Source organism: Hirundo rustica, chromosome W (genome assembly GCF_015227805.2).
Source record: "Hirundo rustica isolate bHirRus1 chromosome W, bHirRus1.pri.v3, whole genome shotgun sequence".
In the NCBI taxonomy this organism is placed as follows: Eukaryota; Metazoa; Chordata; class Aves; order Passeriformes; family Hirundinidae; genus Hirundo; species Hirundo rustica.
The window spans coordinates 26,751,301-26,776,604 of NC_053487.1; the positions used below are offsets into that span (position 1 = coordinate 26,751,301).

Consider the following 25,304-nt stretch of genomic DNA (forward strand, 5'->3'; position numbering starts at 1 on the left):
CCACACCACCTCCCTACAGTTTCCTCTCCCCTGTTATTGTATTTTCAGCAGACATCTGGTAAGTTGAAGTCCCCTGCAAAAACAAAGGGTAATGCTTGTGAGACTTCTCCCAGCTACTTATAGAGTGGTAGTGTGCACTTCAGGAGGACCCAGAGTATCTTAAAATATGTTCAGAGGTATTGTTCTGTATTTCTGAAAAGAAAGTAGCTAACCAAGCTTTTCATATATCTGCATCACAAATAAAGAAAAGTTCCCAGACATTTATTTCTGGAATTGTACACCAGGTATTAAAGTACAACAAATAGAAAATAATGCTAAAAAAAAAAAATAAAAATCAGTATTTATGTACAAATATTAAAACCAATGCAACAATAGCAACTTCCTCTTGAACATCTGATATTAAAATCATGTCCCGATTGTCACGAAATTTGTTGTTATGCACAAGGTACTTTGAATACCTGGAATTTGTTTTATTAAGAGGACTATAACCATACCTTCTGTATTTTACAATTGATAGTATTTTCCTTCTTCCAATGAAAAATAGGAATAAAAAAATAGTAACCTTGTCATTATTTTATAAATTAATGTATTTAGTTTCCCCATCTGTAGACAATGTGCTTGTAGTGCTGGGCAAATAGTGTCCCTGTTGGTCAGTTTATACATTAGTTTACATTCAAAGTTGAAATACTTACCTAAAGACTTTGGTTAAATTAAGTACTATCATTATGTTCTACTTGATCTGACGTTTTCATACATTTTTGATCCTCAGTTTTAAAAGTTAAAAACAGGAAACAATTACACAATTCACTGACCTAATAGTACACAATTTAGTACTTCGACCATGGCAAGAGGAAAACTAAACCTTTAAAAACCTACCATGAGAAGATGACAAAGTAATCAAAGTAAAAGTGTTGCTATAATCACAGCACCAAGTTACACTTCTAAATGAATCAGCTATACCGTTCAGATTCCCCGTACATTAAAAGGATACATTTACCAACACTGCAATTGCCCGTTATGGAGTTTTGGTTTGTTTGCATGAAAAACAATTGTAGCAGAAGACAAAGAATTCATCACAGTTTGTTATAAGAATTGTGCTTCACCATCAAAGAACCAAGGCAATATAATTTCTTCATATGGTTACAATTCAGTTATTTTCATGCTGACTTTCAAAAGACAATTCTTTTAATAAACAGTAACAAGTTCTCCATTTTAAATGTTTCAACTGAGATAAAAAAAATTAAGTCCAGCTTGTAAATGAAAAATTCAATAAATAGCTATTTTACATGGATAAAGTTATCGTGGTACAAATTTATGAATGTCACATCAAGCATGCACAAAAATGTTACTATACACACAAGTAGTCAGAAAATATTGAAATAGATATCTAAAAAGATACGAAGAATTAAATATTTACAAAATCTTGCAAATTATTGCCTCATTTTAACAAGGAATTAAATGATAACAGCTGGCTAGCCAACAAGCTAAATAAGATCAACATTTAGAAATCTATTAGACTAGCTGAAATTCATTTTTCTCCCATAATTTTCTGAATTTTGGTCAGAAGTCTTTATTAAATAACTAAAGTGTCCATTCAACTTGCTGACAACCCAAGGCTTAGACAAGTCTCTGTCTACATTAAGAGCCCAGCAATGCATAGATAAATTGAATATATTATGGCATCAGCTAATGAGAATGGGCATGTTCATTTAAATGCAACTGTTATAAGCATTCAGTCATCTTTGTATAATGATTTTTATACAGACCAGCCACTCACTGTAAACCCATAGACCTGAATGTATAACAATGAAGTATTATGACCAGTATTTTACAAAATTACATAAAATATGTTGATTCATAATGAAAAGAAACAAGGTACACAGTTCAGCACAAAACACAGCAGCAAGAAGCTGACAACTTGGCTAAAAATGTCAGAATACAACATGGGGTGGGGCCAAGGCTATCCATTATTTACTGTGTACTTACTAGAATTCCATATTTCAGATGCATAAGTTAAGAACTGATTACAAAATTATCATTACTTTTGTCCACTGTGCTAAGCTTATTTGTTTTAATATGATAAATGTGATATTGCATAAATGCTTTATAGTAATCTTCATTGCAGTGCTGTAAAGAAAACTCCATACACTGCATCCATAACTCAGAATGTCAATGCAGTTCACAGTAAGCATAATAAATACCCTCTTCCCTTTCAAATATTGAAGTCACTACTTTCTAATTACTTAGCATAACCTTGAAGCAACTATTACAGATATCAACAATGCAAGCTTAATCACCTTAAAAATCAAAACAAGTTTATGGCAATTAAATTTGTAATATGAACAGTGCAAAGAAAAAGTATGGAGGGAAAGGGGCAATCCGACTGATGTTTTCCCACAAGAATTAGAGCTAACATTTTCAAGAAAACGTCATGAATGGCTAAATTGCACTTAATGGTCAAAATAAAAATTTATTGAGTTTAAGTAGTTGCTCTTATGGGAGACATTTTCACTCATCCTTTTCTATTTGACCAAAAGTAGTGAAGTGCCATTTTTGAGCTAATGACTTGCTAAACAAATAAATGCAATTCACACTGAAGAAAAACTTTCAAATACATACTTCAAGGTTCTACTACTTCTGTATAAACTAGATAGTCCCTCAAAACTGTAACACTTTGAACTGCAGTGCTCCAAACAATTTGTCTTCCAAAATGCAGACTGTTTAGTGGTAAATCCTAAGGTGTTCAGACTGTAGCTTTATACATCAGCTGTCTTAGGAACATTAAGTTACACAGGTGCATTAATCTTCAAAGTTGTGGACAAAACTCATCTGAATACAATAGCCTAAAATATATCTGTTTAAGCCAGTAAGTTTAAAGTACACAGATACCTCTGGCAGCATAATTACTTCTGTTTAAGGTAGCCATGGCCTATTATTTTGCAACAGCCTCCAAGTGTAGGTCTTCATAATTTATTCATGTTATGTCCCTTGTGCTAGCTTCCACCAAGATGAAATTGCTGCTTTCTTAAACTGAAGTGCTCTAGTTGAGTATCACATGAGAGAAGGTTCCATTTAAAAAACATCCTTGTATGTTTGTGCAGTTAAAGAAATCCATGCTTGCCTTTATAAGAAAAAAAAAAATAAAATGCTACATTGAGCAGGGATCAGGAACGGTACCTGTAAACACTGTTATTACACTGCATCCATTATGGCAAAAGTAACTGACTAAAAAGCCACTCCAATCAGTTCAGAACTTCTGTGCTGGTTTTGAAATGGTGGCCTCTCTCTACAGCCTTTGAATTTGAAGCAGAGCTTAAAGCTGCACCATAGAGTTCTCTTAGTTCCAAACTCTGCCAAACATTTCCACATTTATGCACTGAAAAAAGAAATTACTCTTGGTAAATCAAGATATAGTTCTATACATAAAAAGACATCACTGATGTCAAAGTTCAAACTTCCAGTGAAAGACTAAGCAAACCTGATAGTTCCCATCAAGTTTACTACTACTGCATAAAGTATCTACTCTTTGTTTAGTTTTCCACAGTCATTCTGAGTGAAGGGCAGTATGTTGGTGAAGAGTATGGGTATTTATAAAACCATTTGTCTCATTTGCAGATAGACTGCTGAAGTCAGCCACTGAAACAGCCATTTTGGCACTGGCAATATGGTGTGCGTGGTTCTCAAAGTCCACACCAAGGTTGTTTACAGAGATATCATTCATGAAAGATTCTGGGACAGCAATCCCCATTTTCAACCTCTTTGCAGGTCTTTCTGCCTCCTCACTGCACATGTTCCCTGGGTTTAACTCTGAGTGATAAAAGCCAGTCTCAAATAAATTAAAACAATCACTTTCACCATTGCTAGGCAAGTTAAGCAATTCTTCTGTTCCAACAGGAACATGATTAACTGGTGCCCGGGGTAAACTGTCCATAGGAGGGAAGGCATCATCCAGGCAGTTCACAGCTGAAGTGTGACAGACTGTAGCTACACTGTTTGTCAATGCTGGAAAACAGATGAACATAAAATGTAAATGAAATAGTCGTTTATATAGTTACAACAAAAAGTTTGTGGGTTTTCTTTGTTTTTTTCCCCTTGATTTACCTGTCAACTCATTGGCAGTGATAGAGTTCAGAATGCTTAGCTGTTGATCAGGAATGCTTTCTGTTCGAGTATTAGATGTTAAGGCTGAAGAATGTACTGCTCCACCAAGAGCTTCTGCTTCATCTACCAAACGATCCATGTAGTCCCTTTAAGAATATGGCATTCATAATGGGTTATTTAACAAGAAAACAAGGCCTAAAAATGACGATGGATTTATTCTCAGTTGCCATAGCCACTGCAGCTTTACACTGCAATGATGGGAAGAAAAACTTATCTTTTACATTTATAATTTGCAACAGAAAGCATATTCCAAGGACATTTTACTTACGTAACTCCAGGATGATGGTTATACCTCTTCTTTCCAAATCTTGTTTGCTGAGCAAAGTAATCATAACGTTCTGACTTTTTCCACATGTAATAGAAAGCCACACACTCAGCAACTGTTCTGGTTCTTACCTAAAAGAAGGCAAGAAGAATTGACAAGATAAATGCAAAGCATTGTTTTGTCATCTTCCCAGTCCCCAAATTCCTGCAATATTGTTAGTTTTACTGTTCTAGTATCTGTAACAAATTAAATCAAATGACCTGAAAAAGAGATCTACAGTTTCAAATTTCTTTACCGAGAGGGTGGTCAAACACTGGAATGGACTTCCTAGAGAGGTGGTCAATGACTCAGCCTGTCATTGTTTAAGAGGCATATGGACAATGGCCTTAAAAACATGCTGGATCTTTTGGCAAGCCATGAAGTGGTCAAGCAGTTGGACTAAATGATCGTTGTAGGTCCCATTCAACTGAAACAGTATATTCTATTTTAAATAATTACTACATATGTTCTATTGTATGTATTATTGTTGTTTAGGTTTGGTTTTTTAAACTAGACGGAAACTGTATCTACACCTGAAGCATTTCAGTTCATAACCTACACAGCACTTTTTTTAACTATGGGACAGACTCTCTTAAGGAGTAAAACACTGAGCAACTGAATGACCCAAGAGAAGTAAAGCAGAAAAGACATTGGGTACTTGAAAAATTCTGGTCCATAGTGACAAACCAACTCATATGCTTTGTTGCACTTTGGAAAAAATATTTTTAAATTATTTATTTGTATCTCTGGTGAATTACTGTTTACGGGTAAGGTCCATTTAAAATTTGAACCACCCAGATATTTAGCATAGGACAGGTTAAGCCAAGTGTTGGAACAGGATTAACTGACTGTTGTTGAACAGCAACCACAATCCTATAAAGTTTACCTGAAATACAACAAAAGCACCAGTCTCCTAAAGAAAAAACTTGTGGTTTAACCCCCACCAGCAACTAAGCACCGCAGAGCTGCTTGCTCATTTCCCCCCTCCAGTGGGATGGAGGGGAAGAATTAGAAGGGCAAAAGTGAGAAAACTCATGGGTTGAGATAAAGACAATTTACTAAAAAAAACACAATTGCTAAAAAAGAGGAAAACAAAACCCAAGAAAAACAAGTGATGCATAAAAACCCAACAGCTCACAATCAACCAATTGATGCCCAGCCAGTCCCCAAGCCACAGCAGCCCCCACCCACCAACTTTCACCCCCAATTTTATTACTGAGCAAGATGTCATGGTCTGGAACACCCCCCTGGTCAGTTGGGGTCAGCTCTCCCAGCTGTGTCCCCTCCCAAGTCCTTGTGCACCCCTAGCCTCCTCACTGGCAGGATAGTCTGAGGAGAAAAGGCTTAGACTCTACATAAGCTCTGCTCAGCAATAACTAAAACATTAGTGTCTTGTCAACACTGTTTCCAGCACAAGTCCAAAGCATAGCTACTATAAATAAAATTAACTCTATCCCAGTCAAAACCAGTACAAAACCTCAAGGTGGTATCAAAACATACAGGAGATGTACAGAAAGTTTGGAAACGCATACTGGCAACTGTACCAAATGATATATATACTTGATTAAAAAAAAAAAAAGCCAAATTCCTATTCTTCAGGCACAAAGGAGTTAATCAGAAGCAATTCAGATCAAGATTAGAACTCCTTTGTTGGTCAGAAACCAGAGTACTGATGGATGACTACACTTTCTGAAAACACAAAGAGCTAAGCCCGTTTCTGTAGAATTACACCTTCTGAGTGAAAAAAATAGACGTATTTTCCCCTCTCACAGACATGGTAGGAAAATAATACACCTCTAGGAGAGACAGACATTATATCTAAATTTTAAGATAAATGCATATATGGAAGCAATATCAACATGAGTTGATTTCAAAGATAACATATTGATGCATGTTGCAACACCTAGCTTTTCCAATGGCATCAGAGGCAAAATTAGCACGGAAACACCAAGCTGGTTTTAATATGTTGGCTCTTATTTCACTCTTTTGCATAGATTCTGAAAAAGGCATTGCTTTTACAAACATTCAGCATCATATCATCTACCAATTCTTCCATTTAACTGTAAAATACTAACCTTGTTTTTCTGTATGAGATGAAAGTCTTTTCCATAAATCAGAAGTGCATGTTCAAAGCTTCTGCATTCTTCTTCTGTCCATGCTGTCATCTCTTCTAGGCAATTGCAAAAGTAGCATGATAAACTCATTTTCACTCACTAATCTTTGTGGTGCTAATGCCTGAACATCCAAACACACTCTAAGAAAAACCCAACAGTTCAGTTATTTTGACCCATGTTCTTTCCTCTAATGTAAAGATATCCTACCTGAAAGCTAGTATTCCTGCTTATAAAGACTCATAAAAGAGTCTGATTACTGAAGTATTTTACCCTGGAGAGCAAAGGACATTCAAAAGACTTGATTTATTAATTCTTAAGAAGTTTGTCATTAAAAAGCCCCAAGATTTGTTAACATTGTTATTTTTCTGAATGTTCCTTCTTGCATCAGATACAAAGAACAGTGACTGTTGGAACAAAAGAGTGAAGGAACAACCTCTGACTTTTTTAAGACAGAAGTGAATTTTAGTTTTACAAATTAAACAAAACAAAACACACTAAAAAGGAATAAAAGCTTTAAAATAAAGTAGCTCAAACTATTTGAGTAGGTCAGTTTTGTCTCAAGTATTGTTGCTTCCCTATCTTGATTATGGCTTTGTGTCTATATATAATAAAGGAGGGATATTTCAGGCATCTTACATTCATAGTAGTGATCTGTTCAATTGTCATTTAAAGCCAATGAGGGTGAAGAACAAAAAACAACCAACAATCAGATTTCAAAACATTTCTGGAAGCAGACATTTGAACAAAGACCTTGCTGCTTTCAGATGAAGGTGATAATCATTCCACTACAAGTCCATTAATGTTGCACTCCTTACTACAGAATTCTCAAGCTTCAAAGAGGAGATCCCCATGTAAAGTCTCACTGTTATGAAATTATCTTGGGAGATGTAGATTTTGAATGCATTTTGAGAATAGTAGTGAACTTCAGTGGGTATAAATCATTGCACAATGATTATTCTAAGAGACAGGAATCAACAGTATTATCATCCTTCACCATTTTTAATGAGGATATAAACCTCATCTGACTTGGGGCCTGGGAGAGGATGAGCACTAGACCCTAGGACAGAATTTGGGTCTCTAACGCACAGTCTCTCATAAAAGAGCTTTCTGAAATACTGCTCTGATATTCCTTATTGTTCCCTTCACTTTTATCTTAGATACTTAAGCTCTTAGAGCACCTAGCTCATAAACATTCGAATTCCCCTTGGATCCAGTTCTGAGTAGGGAATACCCACCAGAATACAAACTTATACCAGGGCTCATAGGCCATTTCTGCTTTATGGAACATGAGTCAAATTATAGGACAAAGAACTGTCTTTGCTAAATGATGCACTGATTTTTATTTAAGGGAATAATAAAGTTAGGGACAAACAAAATTGTTTTCCACTGTAAACTCAAGCAAAACTCTCCACACTCTACCATAGACCTAGAGAATTATAGAGTAGAACCAAGTTTAGGGTTGACATAGCACAATGTTAGCACAGTGATGAAGAGTGGGGCTCACTCATATTATCAGCTATGTTCTCCTGATTCTCATATAATAGTCATCAGTTTATAATTGATCATTATCTCAAAAAGGTACTGTAATGTGGGGGAGAACTGCCTTATGGGAGCAAAATTACAACTCCCCTCTTCTCCTTAGTCTGTATCATTCTTAAAATGGAAAAACGGAGGAAAGAAAATCTAAAATTTGATCCTGCAACCTTTATACAAATTGCAAACTTCTCTAACAGAATTCTCCATCTGGTCAACAGTCAGATTATACCTAATTTGAGTTATATACCTAATGGGAATTATTGAAAGACATCTGAAGGACAACACAGTCATTGATCGTAGTCATCAATCACAGTCATCATAGCCAGCACAGCTTTATGAAAGTCCTGCTTATCAAACCTGATTTCCTTTTATGACAAAGTTACCCACCTAGTTGATCAAGGGAAGCCAATTGATGCCATATTTTTTGGATTTTGTAAAGCTTTTGATACTGTTTCTCCCAGGATCCTTCTGGACAAAATGCCCAGCCCACAGCTGGATAAACATCATGCGATGTGTGAGCAACTGGCTCATGGATTGGGTGCAAAGGGTCATAGTGAATGGGGTGACATCAGACTGGCCACCTGCCACTAGTGGGGTTCCGCAGGGCTCCATCTTAGGCCCTGTGCTCTTCAACATCTTCATTAATGACTTGGACACAGGACTGGAAGGGATGCTAAGTAAGTTTGCATACAATACAAAACTGTGAGGAGCTGTAGACTCCCTTGAGGGCAGAGAAGCCCTGCAGAGAGACCATGACCAATTAGAGGACTGGGCAATCACCCAACTGTATCAAGTTCAACAAGGGCAAGTGCCGGATTTTGCACCTGGGATGGGGCAAACCTGAATGTACGGACAGACTGGGGAATGAGATGCTGAAAAGCAGGGCCACAGAAAGGGACCTGAGGGTCCTGGTCAATGGCAAGTTGAATATGAGTCAGCAGTACCCTGGCAGCCAGGACAACCAACTGTGTCCTGGAGTGCATCAGGCACAGCATTGCCAGCCAGTCAAAGGGAGGTGATTGTCCCAATCTGCTCTGCACTGGGGTGGTCTCACCTCGAGTCCTGGGGGCAGTTTTGGGCACCACAGTATAAGAAAGATATAAAGCTAATAAAGAGTGTTCAAAGGAGGGCAACAAAGATGGTGAAGGGCCTTGAGGGAATCCATATGAGGAGCAGATGAGGTCACTTGGCTTGTTCAGCCTGGAGAAGAGACTGAGGTCAGACCTCATTGTAATCCACAACTTCTTTGTGAGGGGAAGAGGAGGGGCAGGGTACTGATCTCTTCTCTGGTGACCAGTGATAGGACCCAAGGGAACAGCCTGAGCTGTGTCGGGGAAGTTTGGGCTGGATTTTAGGAAAAGGTTCTTCACCCAGAGGGTGGTTGGGCACTGGAACAGGCTCCCCAGGTAATGCTCATGGCCCCAAGGCTGCCAGAACTCAAGGAGCATTTGGCTGGATTTTTGGGGTGTCCTGTGCAGGGCCAGGAGTTGGACTTTGATGATCCTTGTGGGTCTCTTCCAATTCAGTATATTCTATGATTCTATGAGTAATCTGTGCTAAAGACATCATGGAAAGGGATATGCTTATTAATCTGAATCTTACTCGTGTTTTCTACCCCCTCCAAAGACATGTTTCTTAAAAAGCAGATACTCTCTCTTACCCTGAGATGCCTTTCCATTTGAGCAGTATCTCTCAATTGCTTCTTTAACATTATGGCTACTTTTGAGAAGTTCATAGAGTGCCTATAAAATAGAAGTCATCTTTAGAAATAGTTAAAGTTTCCAAATATCCTATCTAAATTTCTGAAACAAGCCTTTCAGTGAACATATCAAATGTAAAAAGAGGCTATATCTTTATACAGGATGAAAATGTTAAAATAATCAAAAGCAAAACCATCCAAATGTTAAGGCAAGGTTTAATTAGGCAAATGTAAAACATTATATGTAATAATTAGAAAAGCTGGATTTGTCAACAGGATGCCAATTGAAAACATCATAGATCACACTGGCAACATTCAAATACTCAGTTGTAAGCATGTATTTAAAATTACAAATAAGATCCTGACTCTAGCAACATCCAACTAAAAAAAAATATTGCTGCCTTTATAATACAAAGCAGAGAAAGAGAACACATTAATTACAAAGCAATGTGTCACAAATGGAACAGGATATAAAATATACTTGTTCATTGTCACGTGTATGTAGTCCTTCAGGTATTCTGCCAATCATATTTTCATTTCCTGCTCTTAAGGAGGTTTCAAAAAGGTATTCTTTAACTTTACTTTCTGAGATCACATCAGGTTTCCAAAGTAAATGGTCTTCATTTTCATAGGCTGTTAAAACAGAATGAATTTATGGCAAGTGTGACATTTTTAAGGCTAGAAAATAAAAAGCTATTTCACAAAGAACAGGAATACAGAAGTAATCAAATCAAATACTGTCATGCCACTTTCAAATTGTAGCTCATTTTTTCCCCAAAAAGCATTAGTTTAGAGAGAGACCGCAGTGTGGCATGGTGAAGAGATTCAGCTTCCATGAGGATAAGGGACTGGCTCTTGAGACAGAATCTCTACAGAGGAGCAACTTGCTGACAGGTAGATGATTCAAGTCAAATTATGCATATGTATTAATCTTCATATAAAAAAAACTAGCAAAACCACTCAGTTTTATTCAGATGTTTACAACAAATAAGCTATAGTTTACAATAAAAAGTGTACTTTAATATTTCAAATACTGCATATAAAATAAAAAAGAGGTGGCAGCTAACTGGTCATTTTCAACTAAAATTTGCTAAAACTTACTTAGCAGAATGGAAATCTAGGTCACAATGTGGTAATTTCTTTTTCCATTCACTAACAACTGAATGCTGTTAACAGGATGCAATCAGGATGTATAGTCCCCCTTCACAGTATACTGAAATCATGTGTGCACCTCTTAAGTAGCTTATTTGAAATATACTGGAAATATTCAAGAGTTGGCCTGAACCCTTGTCTATGCACACATTTAAATTCTAGATTAAACTAAATCCTTTACTCTGATCAATAGATGTGTTTACACATAATGCCTTATGTACTCTCGGCAATACAAATTAGAATTATTAAATTCAAACACACTCAAGTATAATGGCAGTTACACTAGAAGAGACGAAGAAGATTCTCAAATCTCTCATAACTGCAGGAAAGAATATTAAGCTAAGGTGAAGAATAAAATTGCATCTCCTTCTAAAGTTCTGTTATGACTTAAGAACATTGAAAGCTTTCAAAGACATGTTACAAGTGTAAGGTTTATAGAAGAGCAGAACTGCTTTCTAGCACAATTTCAGTAGCTGAGACTTCACAGCAGAAATATAAGCCCCTGTTTGCCATCAAAAGCTCTTCAGGGAGTACAAAAGGGGCTTTTACAGAATCCTCCACTCTCTCCAAGCATTGCTGAGCTCAGCTTCAATCTCCATTATCAACCAAGACAACCCAGTACCTTTTGCTGGAATCCATGCCTGATATTCTCAAGAGGAACTCCTCAGGCTCTTCCATCTGGTAGCTACCTCTTTGCTCCTGGCTATGCCAGTGAACAATATTCTCTCTGGTTCTCTCTAGCACCAGCTGGTTCCAGAGAAAGTTGTCAGATTAATGCCTTCCTGATCATTCTCTGGTTATTGGCCCTTCTCTATGCCATGACCAAGGAGAAGTCAAGATGTGTAAATAGTAAAAGGACTATTCAGATAAAACTGATTTTTACTCTTCTATTTCTTTCAACCAGTAAGCATCATGCTCAAATCATAGAAAATAGAAAACTTCCATAGATCTCTTAAGCAACACAAGAGATGTTCACTTGCTAATGCTTCCAGCCAGTGAAGGTTTCTAAAGGTACCAAATAAAACTCTATTAAATGAAGTTATTTCTTCTACTCTGGCACAACTTCAGTTTTTAATCTAAATTTACACAGAAATAACATCATACTTAAAACATCTTTTTTTTTTTTTTTTTTAAGACAAGGTATATCAAGACCTACATCTTCTATTCATACTATGGAAAATTCAAATAGTTCATTGCTTTGTTTTTCATAACCATTTTGTAACCCACACTGTTGTGCTTGCTAAAAAAGAAGCAAAAAAAAATACTGAAGGTCTTCAATGTAAACATATATGTTCATAGCCCAGTTATGATATTCTGATGAAAATATTTACTTCTTGACCCACAGTTTTTTGCCTCCTAATATTGCTAGATACTTCAGAATTAACACTGTAATCCACCCTCCTGTCTTCTTGAAAATATCCTCTCAAAGCTGTAGAATTGCACTTTTAAGATATAATTATGTGGTTGCATTACTTCAGTTGACTAGGGTTGGTTGGTTTGGTTTTTTTAACTGTCACTGAATTTATCTTATAAATTCAAATAGCATTTTTCCATCAGCTGCTATGTATAAATATAAGATAAAAACGAAAACAGAATAACTTACCCTTTTCATTATCACCATATCTGCCAAGGTAAGGTGGAATTTCAGCCTGATACTGTGAACCAACCATTATTTCCTGAAGGTATAACAAAAATCATAGGAAAAGGGTATTAATATTCTGTGCATGAAAGCATTACAAATTCCATTACCATGAGATTTTGCAGATAATTTCAGAATTAAGGTACTATTTTAGATATGTACTATAAATTTTAACACATTTTTTAATAGTAAAAGTTTTCTTAACTTTTTCTTAAGATATAGTTATTACCTTTCTCAAATCTTCAGATGAATTACCATTGTCTGCCTCTATGTCTTCACCATCTGATTCTTTATCTCCATCACACGTAGTGTTTGCTTCAGACACAAATAAGTTGGTTTTAGCTAGGAAGAATTTTCAGTTCAAACACAGAACTACAAGATATTCTTTACTTTTGAAAGGAGCCCTGATTTTTTTTTCTGAGACACTCATCACCAGTCTGTTGATCTACATTTCTATCAAACTAGAATGAAGTCAGAAAGCATTGGTGCTTGCATATTGCAGAACCGAAACATTTACCATTATTGCAACTAAGACAATATTTCTAACAGTCAAAAGGAAATTAGATCATTTTCTTCATTGATTTTCTTCAATAAATGCTTACACCTTATAGAAAAGGTATGAGAAAACCAGAAAACTTCCAGGGCTATGACTTAGCCATGGGTTAATCACAAAGCAAGTTGAAGGCAAGTCTTTATTACCTACTGAAGCCTTTCATCTGAAGTTTTGATTTGCAGTCAAAACATTCCTTTAAACAAGGCTACCTCAGCAAGGACTAAAGATATAGTAGATATACAGAAAACAGAATAATCAAAAGATAACAAAAGGCTGCTTACTCCTCTTTAATATTTTTTTCCTTAGGAAGAAATACAGCAGAGCACTCCAAGTAATTCAAATACAGTACTCCACAGAATAACTCATATGTTAGAATTTGGAACACTGTGGTTCTAGGTTCTGTAGTAATTCTATTTTTTTTATTTTATCCCCAGCAGAATGGAATCTATAGTTCTGATAAAAGCTATTTCATATTTTTAATTTTCAGTAATAACATGCTCATAAATAGGGTTTCAATTTTAGTTTCATCACAACTAAATAGAATTGTCAACATCAAAGACAATATCCAAGATGATAGACTGAGGCTCCTCTTCTGTAGTCATTACTAGAATCACCAGTCTATTTGCTGTTAGAAACAGCAGGCAAGAAGCTAACATGAATGCGCAAAACGGCAATATGCCTGGATAATAATATGCAATTATTTTTCCAATTAATCCAAATTTAACAAAATGGCCTATGTGTTAGACATGTTTATCTTAAAATTGAACGTTAAGAGAAATGGACAGGGATCAGAAGAAAAAAAGATGGAACTGTCAACAGCACAAAAAACTGACATTTCCCTCCTGACATGGTGGATATTTGATTTTAAAATGCCCAATCAAAAGTTCTACTAGAGAAATGGCAACATTCTGATAGAAAACCACAATAGCTGAAAGCAAAGATGACTATTTCTTAATCCTGAGTAAGATGAAGGGGCTAATAATTTTTTTCCATAAAGTTGCTACACTTTCAGTGTCATAGTCATTAACAGTTGATAAGTAACGTTTAAGTGCCAGCAAGATTGGGGTTTGCTTAACTAAAAAAGGGCATTATAATTTTTAAAGATTTTTGTATCTCTCTCAAAAATGCCTTACATTACACAGTCAGCAGCATGCAAAGGGCTTCAGTTGCTGATGATTGAGACAGCACATGCCCTTTATCATCCCCTTTCTCTAGAGGGATGAAATCCCCCAGAAAAAGCTCAAAATACTTGCCAAATTAAAACTGTGATAAAAATCCTCCACATTATCTATTGCAGTTCATTTGTTAACTGGTGTACTAGAGTTGGAGCAATGAGCAATATCTTGTCAAGGTTGGATAATTGATACAGTGGCTCTTGGATCTTTCCCATAATAGTTCCATGGGTAGTGAAATTTTGGTGGTCATGGGTTCATAGGCCTCATCCCATATAAAAACACTCTAGCTCATAAACTCCTATGGAAAACTATTGAGTGTATGAAGGGAAATAATCACAAAGAAATCAAATTCCAGTTCACATCTATAGGCTGAATAGAGGAGTCACTGGCTTAAAAGTAGCAGCAAAAATTTTAGTAGAGAAACACTAATTTAAAAGAATGGGTTACATATTGATGCCATTCACCAACACACAGAAAATTACAATGTGTTCCTTGACACACATTAACTATTAATTATGAAAAGCTACTGTATTTTTAGAAAAATTATTTGTGCTTGTGCTTTGAGCATCATATTAAATATAGGTCTTTTAGGTAATCAGTAATACCCACCAAAGACAATATTCATGTACAACATCCTGCAAAGCACTGTTTCTCAATCCCACTCTGCAATTTTGATATTTTAAACTAGAAAGCTGTATAGTTTATAGTATATGGTAAGACTTTATGAGTGCTATTATAAAATCAGGTTTCCTACATCTTAATGGCCGAGGAAAGAAGTCAGTAGCCTCATGTGAAGTAACTGATGGTGTCAAGTCATCAGCAGAGGACTGTGTTTCTTCATCATCACCTGACAAGAGGTCTTTAGCTATTTCCTCCTGTATCATTAAAATAAAAAAATAAAACTTCAGACAGACTATTAAATATGGACTGGTAAGCATTTAGATTCAGCAAATTGTAAGTCTCATTAATTAAAATGAATTATTTTACCATAAGCAATTTTAGCAGACTGTTCACAATTAAAAAGCTAATCCACTCCTAATTCTCAAAACAAATATAACCATTCATTTCAGAGTTGAACACATAGGTTTATTTCCCCCTTGTCTTCTATTAAAATAAATGCAGAAGTAGTAACCCCTGCAAGCATCAAATCTCAGATGTTCATCCAACTACTTTTAAAGAAAAAAAAGTGAGTGGAAACATTTTAAATTCTGTCATTCTTTACATCACAGATACCCCTTAAATTCAGGGGAAGGGGGGGGGTTATGGGTGAGCAAACAAAAGCCAGGCACTTTCATAGATTTTTCCGGAGAATTACAGATAATAGACAAAAGATAATAAGGGGGGGGGGGGGGGGGGGGGGGGGGGGGGGCAAGCAAGAACAAGCAAGGGGGGGGGGGTGAAAGAAAGGGAGAGGGAGCAAGAACACGCTTCCTCCACTACCAGACATGCTTGAACCCCTATGTATAGTGATTAGGGAGGCAAAGAACTGTATTAGACAAGAAGCAAAGTATATTTCTGTAGCCTCAACACAATGGTGACTCCTAATGAGAATCAGATGTGCAGAGCCATCATTATACTTTACTTTCTTTGGAGTTTATAATTTTGTCATGGAAAGCAAAAAACACATACTTACTACCTACAGATTTTATAATACAAACTACTAGCTACATGCCTTATAGCCAACAATCAGATTCATCTCAGAATTCAAAGTTAGGCTGTGAATCATAAAAACTGTAGTTTCGTGTTTCTTTATTCAACAATGCGATACATATAGTAATTGCACAGAAAACAATCTCTCTCTCATCCCCCAAAGATGAGATTTTTACAAATTGTATGCATTTGAAAGAAACATTCCAAAGCACCCAGTAGTGCACTTTTCGAGTTATCCACAAAGGTTTGATACATGACATATATGTTCAAAGCCAAAATTATTATTTCTGGACACTGCATACATTAAAATAAAATACAGAACTTTTCAGAAAAAAATCCCACTTCTATAAAATTAAAAAAAAGGAAATCTAAAGTTCTCTGAATGTGTTTTAGAAGAACCATTACCTTATTCATTTCTCAATTGTAATAATACAATGCCACTAAAGTTGTTATGCATTTGTGTGATAATTATAATTAAATTCAGATCCTAAATATCTTTGAAAAAGAATTAAAAAGTACAATCACAGAATCATTTAGGTTGGAAAAGACTTTTAAGGTCAGAGTCCAACCATAAACTTATCACTGTCAAGTCCACCACCAGTACAGTAACTCTTAATTGTATGTTGAAATTGACAAAGATATGTATTTTGTAACGTCAAGAGACAGTGAAATATAAGTTAAGGTCACACTGATTTCTACTTTTAAACCATAATACAGGGGAAAACAGTTCTGACTTACTTTATCTAGAGTCATATCTGGAAGCTCATCTGCAAGTTCACTTGGAGAGCTATCCACACTGGAACCAGCCATAACTGGAATTGTGGGTTCATAGCCATAGAATGCCAACAAATCTTCCAACGGCATGTTTCCTTCCTAATACAAGATTTACAAACATTTCAACATATTGCCAAATACTTGTAAACAGTTCAGGCCTAAAAGGATAAGATATATTTTGAAAAACAAAAGTAAAAAACAAACAAGAAAAGCTTAATTGAAAGCATGAATCTTGATTAAAGATCTAAAATATTTTCAGGCATGAGACAGAAATAATTCATAACTGTCTCTTGGCATATAATGAAGTCCCATTAAACTATTGAAGAAAACCAGTTAATGGATGAAACTAAAGAGTAATTATTAAAAATTTGCTCCTTATCTGACTCATACTATAGAATATGATTTGCCTATATTTCTTCAAGACAGAAGACAGACTAGGAACATTAACAATCCCCTTACAACAAATGCAGAAAAACTTGAAAACTTTAGTCCTATATAGTTACAGCTGCAAGTGTGCAATATACCACAGAAGTAAACCAATGTAGCAATCTTTTATCCCTCCTTTCCATCTTCTGCACAATACATTTTATAATGACTGTAGAGGTGTTGTAGTTTAACCCCAAGCAGTAACTAAGTACCACACAGCTGCTCACTCACTCCTCCCCAGTGGGATGGAGGTGAGAACTGAAACGGTAAAAGTGAGAAAGAAACTCATGAGTTGAGATAAAGACAGTTTAATCATTAAAAATAAACTTTTTTTTTTTTTTTCTGCAAGGAAAATAGGAGGAAAAAGAACAACAAAACAAAGAAAGAGGTATATAAAACCCAAGAAAGACAAATAATCCAAATGAAAACAATTGCTCACCACCAATCAACTGATGTCCAGCTAGTCCCCGAGTAGTGGCTTCTCGCCACCATTCAACCACTTGGCTTGTTTGATCGTGGCATATATTTAACATTCATGGATAACCTGTGCAGTGGCATCAAGTCAAGTTGACCTCTCAATTATGAGCCCATTTGTATGCTGCATCCCTTCCTACATATCCTGATGTACTATGGGCCCATGGAGCTATAAATAGGTCACCCTTCTGTTCCCAGTCCAGATCCACCTGAACCACTTCAATCCCAGCAGCCTGATCCACCTGCTTATTGTTTCAATGTTCTTCAGTGGCCTGACTCTTGAGTACATGAGCATCTATATGACATACCTTCACAACCAGGTTCTCTGCCCAAGCAGCAATATCTTGCCACAATGCAGCAGCCCAGATGGGCTTATCTCTGCACTGCCAGTTATCCTGCTTCCATCGTTGCAACCACCCCCACAGGGCATTTGCCACCATCCCTGAGTCAGTGTAGAGATAAAGTACTGGCCATTTTTCTTGTTCAGCAATATTTGTAGCCAGCTGGATGGCTTTCACCTCTGCAAACTGACTCGATTCACCTTCTCCTTCAGCAGTTTCCACAACTCGTCGTGTAGGACTCCACATGGCAGCTTTCCAACTTTGATGTTTTCCTACAATATGACAGGATCCATCTGTAAACAGGGCATATTGCTTTTCATTTTCTGGTAGTTTATTATATAGTGAGGACTCTTGAGGCCGAGTCACCTCCTTTGGCAACACTGAAGTTTCGACCAGTTCACAATCACTTTCAGAAATCCTGGGCGGTTGGGGTTTCCCATTCAAACTCGTGTGATCAGTGCAACCCACTTACTCCACGTAGCATCAGTTGCATGATGTGTAGAGGGGACCCTGCCTTTGAACATCCAGCCCAACACAGGAAATCGAGGTTCCAAAAGGAGCTGTGCTTCAGTACCAACTACTTCTGAAGCTGCTTGAACTCCTTCATATACTAACATTTCTTTTTGAGGCTGCCTCTTCTGATTTGCTCTCCTGCTCCCTGTTAGGAGAAGCTTCTTCATTTCTTACTAAACAAGTTGACTTCTGCTTCCATTGTTTCTGCCTCTTTGGAATAGCCAGGGCATCTTTTTCTTACCCCCCAAATATTCTATCACTTCATCAGGATTCCACACTTGTTCAGGAGTGAAGTTCCAGACCATTGGAGGTGTAAACCTTTCTAGACACCTGTCCATATTCTCCCACATGCCTTGCCACCCATAATCACACTGCTGCAGGGCCTGGGTCTTATTCCTTAATAGTTTGTTAACCTCATTAAAAGCTGAAGTAATATTCCTAAGAAATACAAATAGAAGTATTTAGACTACCCAAGGAGGTTCAAAATACTGAAGAGTTATTGTAACAAGGGAGGAAACATGACGAAAGGTGGTGGTGAAGGTGCCATTCTCTATTACCTCCACAAAATAAATCTCTCAGAGGAAGAAGTAGAATTGTTAATTGTCTCCATGAGATGGTACCTGAAGTACATTAATCTTCAGTACAGAGCCCAAATACCAGATTAAGCTCAAGGCTAGTGTTTTAATAATAAATTTTGCAGGCAAAACATCACTAAGCACTACAGAGCATAGCAAACTGCAAAATCCAACACCAATCTTTAACATGTACAGTAAAAAAAGAGAGTATGGCATTGATCAGAAAAGCTAATATCAAGAAACAGATAAATCAATATCATGACCAGGAAATGTTAATAGATGTAAATTCTTCTGAATGTTATGGTCAAATCTGTTATCTCAAACCATTTATGCCCTGTTGTGGCTTAACCCTGGATGGCAACTAAACACCACAGAGCCGCTCGCTCCCTCCCTCCCCCATAGGATGGGGCAGGGGGAAGAGAATTGGATGAGTGAAAAAGAAACTTGTGGGTTAAAATAAAGACAGTTTAATGTTTAAAAAGACATAATTTTTAAAAATTGTAAGGAAAAGAAAAAATAAAAAGAGGGAGGAAGTAAAGCCCAAGGAACACAAGTTATCCAAATGAAAACAATTGCTCACCATGAACTGACCATTGCCCAGCCAGTCCCCGAGCAGCAGGGCAGTGTGAGAAGCAGAAAAGGCCTTGGCTCTGTGTAAGCTTTGTTCAGCAATAACTAAAACATCAGTGTGTTATCAACACTGTTTAAGCACAAATCCAAAGCATAGCCCCATACTAGGTACTAGGAAGAAAATGAACTCTACCAGACAAGACCAGTACAGAAAGTAATAGGAGAAAACCAGCTAATGATACAGAAGCAAAAATCAAGAGAAAGGCTTAGTTTATAACTTCTTTTTTTCCAACAGCTTTTGATCAAATTATTTAACTAAATATCATCATACTTGCATCCTAACACAATTAACAAAACAAACTGTGGATTTTTTTTTTATTTACCTAATTCAAGTTATCAAATAATTAGAAATATTTTCCAATAATTTATACCTTTAAAAGTTATATTACCTTAAAAAAAATCTTGTTGAACTTATACACTGATTAAACTACTAGTTTTCTTTAATCAACTAAAGTTGATTAAATTCATGTCCAAGTCTTTCCAGGATTGGGACATAAAGTACTAAAGTGTTTAAGATGAGTGGCTCTCGGTTCTTTTTCCTTCTTTTATAGAAGCAGTAAGATCATTTTGTGGAGTACCAACTCCATTTTAACCACCAGACATGGCAAGCTGCTTTGCTAATATAATTGCAAGTTCATAATTAGCAAAAATATAACTGTAAAAGGTAGCAAGGCAAAATCAAAAACAAACAAAAACCCCAGAAGTTAAGAAAATTTGTTTTTAAATGGACTACAAAAACACAGCCTCCTATTTAATGCTAAAAATTACACTTTTCTGGAAGTCTGCTGATCAAAATCTGCAATTATGTTGAGTGGTATAAGTGGGTCACTGAATGGTAATGCAAGCAGCATCAGTTTGTGGCTATTTAGCATTCAGCAGGCATTTAAAATGGGTGATGCACTGACACAGATGAACAAGAGGTAGAAATAGAAAAAACATGTAATTAAAGAATATAAAAAGGAACAGAAAAAGCCAAGGAGCACACTGGTCATTTTGTACACCCAGCAAATGCCAAACTGACGAAACAGATATAGAACTACAATATATGTAGCAAATGAATGTGAAAAATGTATAAAACGGGACTGTACTTCCAGATTGGAAAACCAAAAATTGACAAATAGAATGAAACAGAGCTAGCTGTCACTTAATGTACAATTTAAACTTATTTCCAACTTATAAAAGTTAAAAGTGACAAGTGATATTAGATAATAAGACTTTAAAATCTGCTTCAATAATTTCTTTTCCAACATGAAAAAGTTATTAAATGAAAGACAAATCTGAACTTAACACTAATAAATTTGAGAAGCTAAGGTCAGCCTTTTTGTGAGGAAGCACTGCTATATCCTAACCAAACCCGATACTTTTTTCTTTAAAAAAAAATATTCCAAAGGTGTTTTGCAGAAAACTGCATGCATTATGCAATACAAACTAAAGAACAAGTTGAGTGTTCTCTTTACTAAAAAGCAACAACATACATGGACATTTAGGAGAGAGCAAGTCACTCTTACCTTTTCTAAATCTTCAATTTCAGAGCTGAAATTTTTTTCTTCCATCATTTCCTCTTCTTCATCAAGAGTTCGTTCATCATCATAATCATGTGCCAGCATTTCAGCAGAAGGGTCAAAGTCATGATCCTCAGAGGATAAAGAGCCAACTATCAAAAAACCCTAATTTGAGTAATTTTTTTTCCATACCAACATATGAAATTACATCACAGAAAAAAATAAGGCCGCATGAGTCCTTATATACATAGTTAGAACTCTCAATGGAATAAGTGGAACAAATTCTTAACTACCTGACAAATTCAACTGTTTTATCTGGCCTTCCCTTTTTGTATTGTAATAGGTACAGTTTTCTCTCTTGCAGTATAGAGTACTTGGGAAAAGTATCTAAACTACTGAAACAAAGTGTCAGAAAGTACAATACCAAATTAATATTTTAGTGAATAAAAGATTGTTTTAAAGATCCTGGAAATCATCATTAAAGTATAACATCCACATGTCACAAGATTTCAGATGCTGCAAGACACTGATTTATAGACTCAGATTCTATTTATATTATTTATATGGTAACTAGCATAGCTTTTCACTGATTAACAGCTAACTTAGGTTGCAAACCAGTTTCCTAACAACAGCAAAATAAGCAGCAAGACTCACTTCAGATTAGTCTCACGGATGAGATCTTTTAATATAACTAATTTAATTCTTATTAATTGATCTAAAAAGGAAGAACAAACATAGCAGAGTTTCAAGAAATATAGAGGAAAATATACCAGAAATAACAAAACATTTATAATGCATCACAGTAATTAACAAGTCATTATGACAGCTCTGTGGTCCAACAGACACTTTTTCATTACCCAAGAGGATACTCATAAGTCATAAAAAAGTAGTTGTTATTTTAAGTGCATTTCTTAGAAAGCACTATATTCAACAAGTTTTTAAGATGCAAATATTCTGTACAGCAATGTCAGTGTTCTACAATGAAAATTACTGAAATGCAGGGTTGTTTTGTTTTTCAGTGTTCACTTTCTTAAGACTTTCATGATGGAGAAGAAAAACAGACTAGGATATTTCTCTTTCACCTCTGGTTTCCCCTTCTAGTTCTTACATACTAGAGCTCAGCCAGTGCCAAGAGCAGGTACACAGAAGCAAATGCATTCCCAAAATATTTTTCAGGAGTAGCCCTGCTGATGTTAAATAGGCTTCCTTGTATAAATATCCCAAAGAACCTTAACAATTACATATCATTATGATTTTAAATGTTTTCTGATATTATCAAGAAATCAAAAATGTACACAACCCTGCAGTTATCAGCAACAGAAGTGATCTCTCTCCAGGCTATATGGTTTTACTGAGATGCTGTCTTAAAAATGCTACAAAACTTTATTTTCATTTTGGGTTCTGAGCAGCCAATTACTAACTGTGACCAGAAGTAAGGGGAGAACTCCACAGAGCAGATCTCTTAAAAATCAGGCAGGCAGTTAGTTATATGAACATGAAGCATTAGGAGAGCTACGAGGCAACAGAAGGTAAGTTTGGGAAGGAGGAGGAAAAAGAGAGCAGCGTGCAGGCAGCAGGCTAGGTACTAGGACAGAAGGTGGGCAAAGACGAACCTGGGCTCGAACTCCCAAAGGAAGCCTGCAGAGAGAGAAAAGAGTGAGATGAGACACGGACTCCATCCAACCCAGCAGCAGGTAGGTAGTCTCTATTTCATGCCCCCTCCCATCCTCTCTCCCCCGGAGCTGCTCCCTTCCCCCGCCAGGCCCCGCCCTACTCGCCCTTCCATCGTGTTCACCCTATTCCTCCTTCTCTCGCTCGTTCCCTGCCTGTCACTCTCCTTTTTTCCTCCTCCCCTGGCAAAAGCCCCCCAAGGAACCTCGCCTAACCCGGCGCTCCCACTCCTTCCAACCCCGGCGGGACATGACAGTGGCAGGCAGAGGGAGCCGGACCAGCAGCCTCTTCCCTGCTGCCAGACCAGGGCTCACTTCTCCTCTCTCCCACCGAGCGTTTTTCCATCGCCCGCGCTGTGGCGGCGCCGCCACTGGCCCGTCCCGCGCCCTCCGTGGCTCAGTGAGGCGACCGCGCGCCTGGCCACGGCTTGTCAGCCGCCCGCGGGCGGCGAACTCGGGACCCGCGCTGCTCGGCACCCGCCGTGCGGCCTAGTCACGCAGGCTCCCAGTGTCCAGGCGTTGCTGGTCGCCTCGCTGGCCATCCCGCGTCGCCGAGCCGTCCCAGAAGCGCCTTACGGGGATGGTGAGGCGGGCGAAGAAGGCCCGCCAGCAGCGGGACCCCGCAGGGAACAAGCCGAATTCCAACTCCCCAACCCACTTTCCCCGCTCACCTCCGCCATATTGGGACGATCGAGCTGAGCAATAGCGTTGCGCCGAGTGCCCGGATGAGGCCGCTAAGCCAATGGCAGCCGCCGAGTTCTAGCCGGAGACAGCCAGGGAGTGAAGAAACGTAGATCGGCAGGGCTGAGCTGGGGCGGAGGAGGTAGTATCGGGACCCCGCCTCCAGCGGCGCCGCGGCCTCCCACCCTGTCTAGTGAAGGCGCTCTGCCTGCCCGGCCCGGAGAGGGCGCTGGACGCCCGCCGCGGAGCCTAGGCTCGAGGGTGCGGCTGCGGCTCCGGCTCCGGCGCCTCGCCTCGCCTCGCCTCCAGCCCGGGGAATCCTCGGCCAGCAGAAGCTGCCCATCACGGGGCGAGGTGAGCGGGAGTCGCTGGGGCCCTGAGGCCGGCTGGAGCCAAGGTAACTCGGACGTCCCCTGGTTTCGGCGCCATGCCGCGCCTGTCTGAATCAGCTTGTCTGTGACTGCTGCGACTTGCAGTCCTATTCCGGGGCCGTCAATACTGTGTGGAAACATTACCCTGTGGCCAATACCCGGGTTTGTGACTTGGCTTTCTCTACCAGCAGACCCACAGTTTGTTTGTAAAGACACTTCCTTCTAATTTCTTTCAATCCCTTCTCTTCTTATTTTCTCAATAATTGTCTTTACAAACTTTAGTTACCATTAACTTAATTTTCTGTTCCTGGGTCTTTTCTGGTTTTGCAATTATTTGTAGTGACATAATTTTCTGTCCTTTTGTAGCCATTTCTGGATCTGTAGGCATGGCTACTACCTGCATCCCTTTGATCACATGTTGAATAAGTTGTACCAAGCAAGGGCTCATGAATGGTAAAAAGATGAGAGTTGCCGTAGCACATAAGAGGAAAAAAAAACATTCGTTTAATCCATAGTCCACCAGGTAACCACAAAAACATGTCCCATTCTCATCCTTTCCACATTTGGACTGGTACATGAGCTAACTTTCTTATTTCTTTTGTTATTTGTTTCACCACTTTTCCATTGTCATCTATTTGCAAACAGCAGTTTGAGTAATTTAATTTTCCACACACTCCCCCTTCTTCTGCTAACAGGTAATCTAATACTATCTGGATGTTGAAATATTGCATTCCTGATCTGAGTTGATTGATTGACAAGAAGGTCAAGAGCTATAGCTGTCTGCTTGATTATTATTTCAAAGACAGTTTGTAACCTAATTGTTTGATTTAAATTTTAAATGGGTTCTCTGGCGCCTGATATTAATTCATTTGGATTCCAAGTGGTTGGTCCATAGTGTTATATGATTCGCTCAGGTGGCCATTCATCTTTTCCCCAGTTTTGGGTGCTCCCTCCAGCCGGGGATGCATTAATTGATTGCTTTTCTCTAATTAGATCATCATATACCTTGATTCCTAACTGATTTCCCTGAACTTGTGGTAGCAAAAAGAACAACAGTTTAATATACTCTACATAACATATCCCTGACCAGTTTGGAGGTAACCTGCAATAAGCATGTTGACCACAAATCAAATAATGCCCTTACAAAGCCCAGGTCCCATTGGCAAAGGGGCTTTCTCAATTTTCATCATCAATTGGTGGGTCAAAATACAGCTTGTTTCCTGGGCCTAACGGTCCTCCAATAATAGTTGCCCCACCATAAGGATCACAATATTTGCATTTCCAAGCTCCCACATGAGGTTTCCACCTACAGTTATATTCCAGATCTGTTTTGTTAGATCTGGACCAGAACTTATTAAAAAGGG

The 25,304-nt window shown here is 37.8% G+C and overlaps 1 protein-coding gene across 6 annotated transcripts; it reads right to left on the bottom strand.

Moving 5' to 3' along the window:
- Nucleotides 1-246: 246 nt before the first annotated feature.
- LOC120764932 (mesoderm induction early response protein 3-like) lies at nt 247-23,653 on the bottom strand. 6 transcript variants are annotated; one of them, XM_040089100.1, is made up of 14 exons: nt 23,560-23,653; nt 22,832-22,856; nt 21,225-21,370; nt 18,199-18,270; nt 16,722-16,856; nt 15,088-15,208; nt 12,835-12,920; nt 12,570-12,642; nt 10,296-10,447; nt 9,776-9,857; nt 6,541-6,635; nt 4,430-4,557; nt 4,102-4,247; nt 247-4,002 (listed from the first exon to the last, which is right to left on the bottom strand). In XM_040089100.1, the coding sequence occupies exons 1-14, from the start codon at nt 23,566-23,568 to the stop codon at nt 3,545-3,547; spliced, it is 1,728 nt and encodes a 575-aa protein (XP_039945034.1). In that variant the 5' UTR covers nt 23,569-23,653; the 3' UTR covers nt 247-3,544. The 6 variants fall into 6 exon arrangements, with proteins under 6 accessions (XP_039945034.1, XP_039945035.1, XP_039945036.1 ...); XM_040089101.2 differs by lacking the exon at nt 18,199-18,270; XM_040089102.1 differs by lacking the exon at nt 18,199-18,270 and having other exon boundaries at nt 1,440-4,002; nt 6,541-6,632.
- Nucleotides 23,654-25,304: the final 1,651 nt, after the last annotated feature.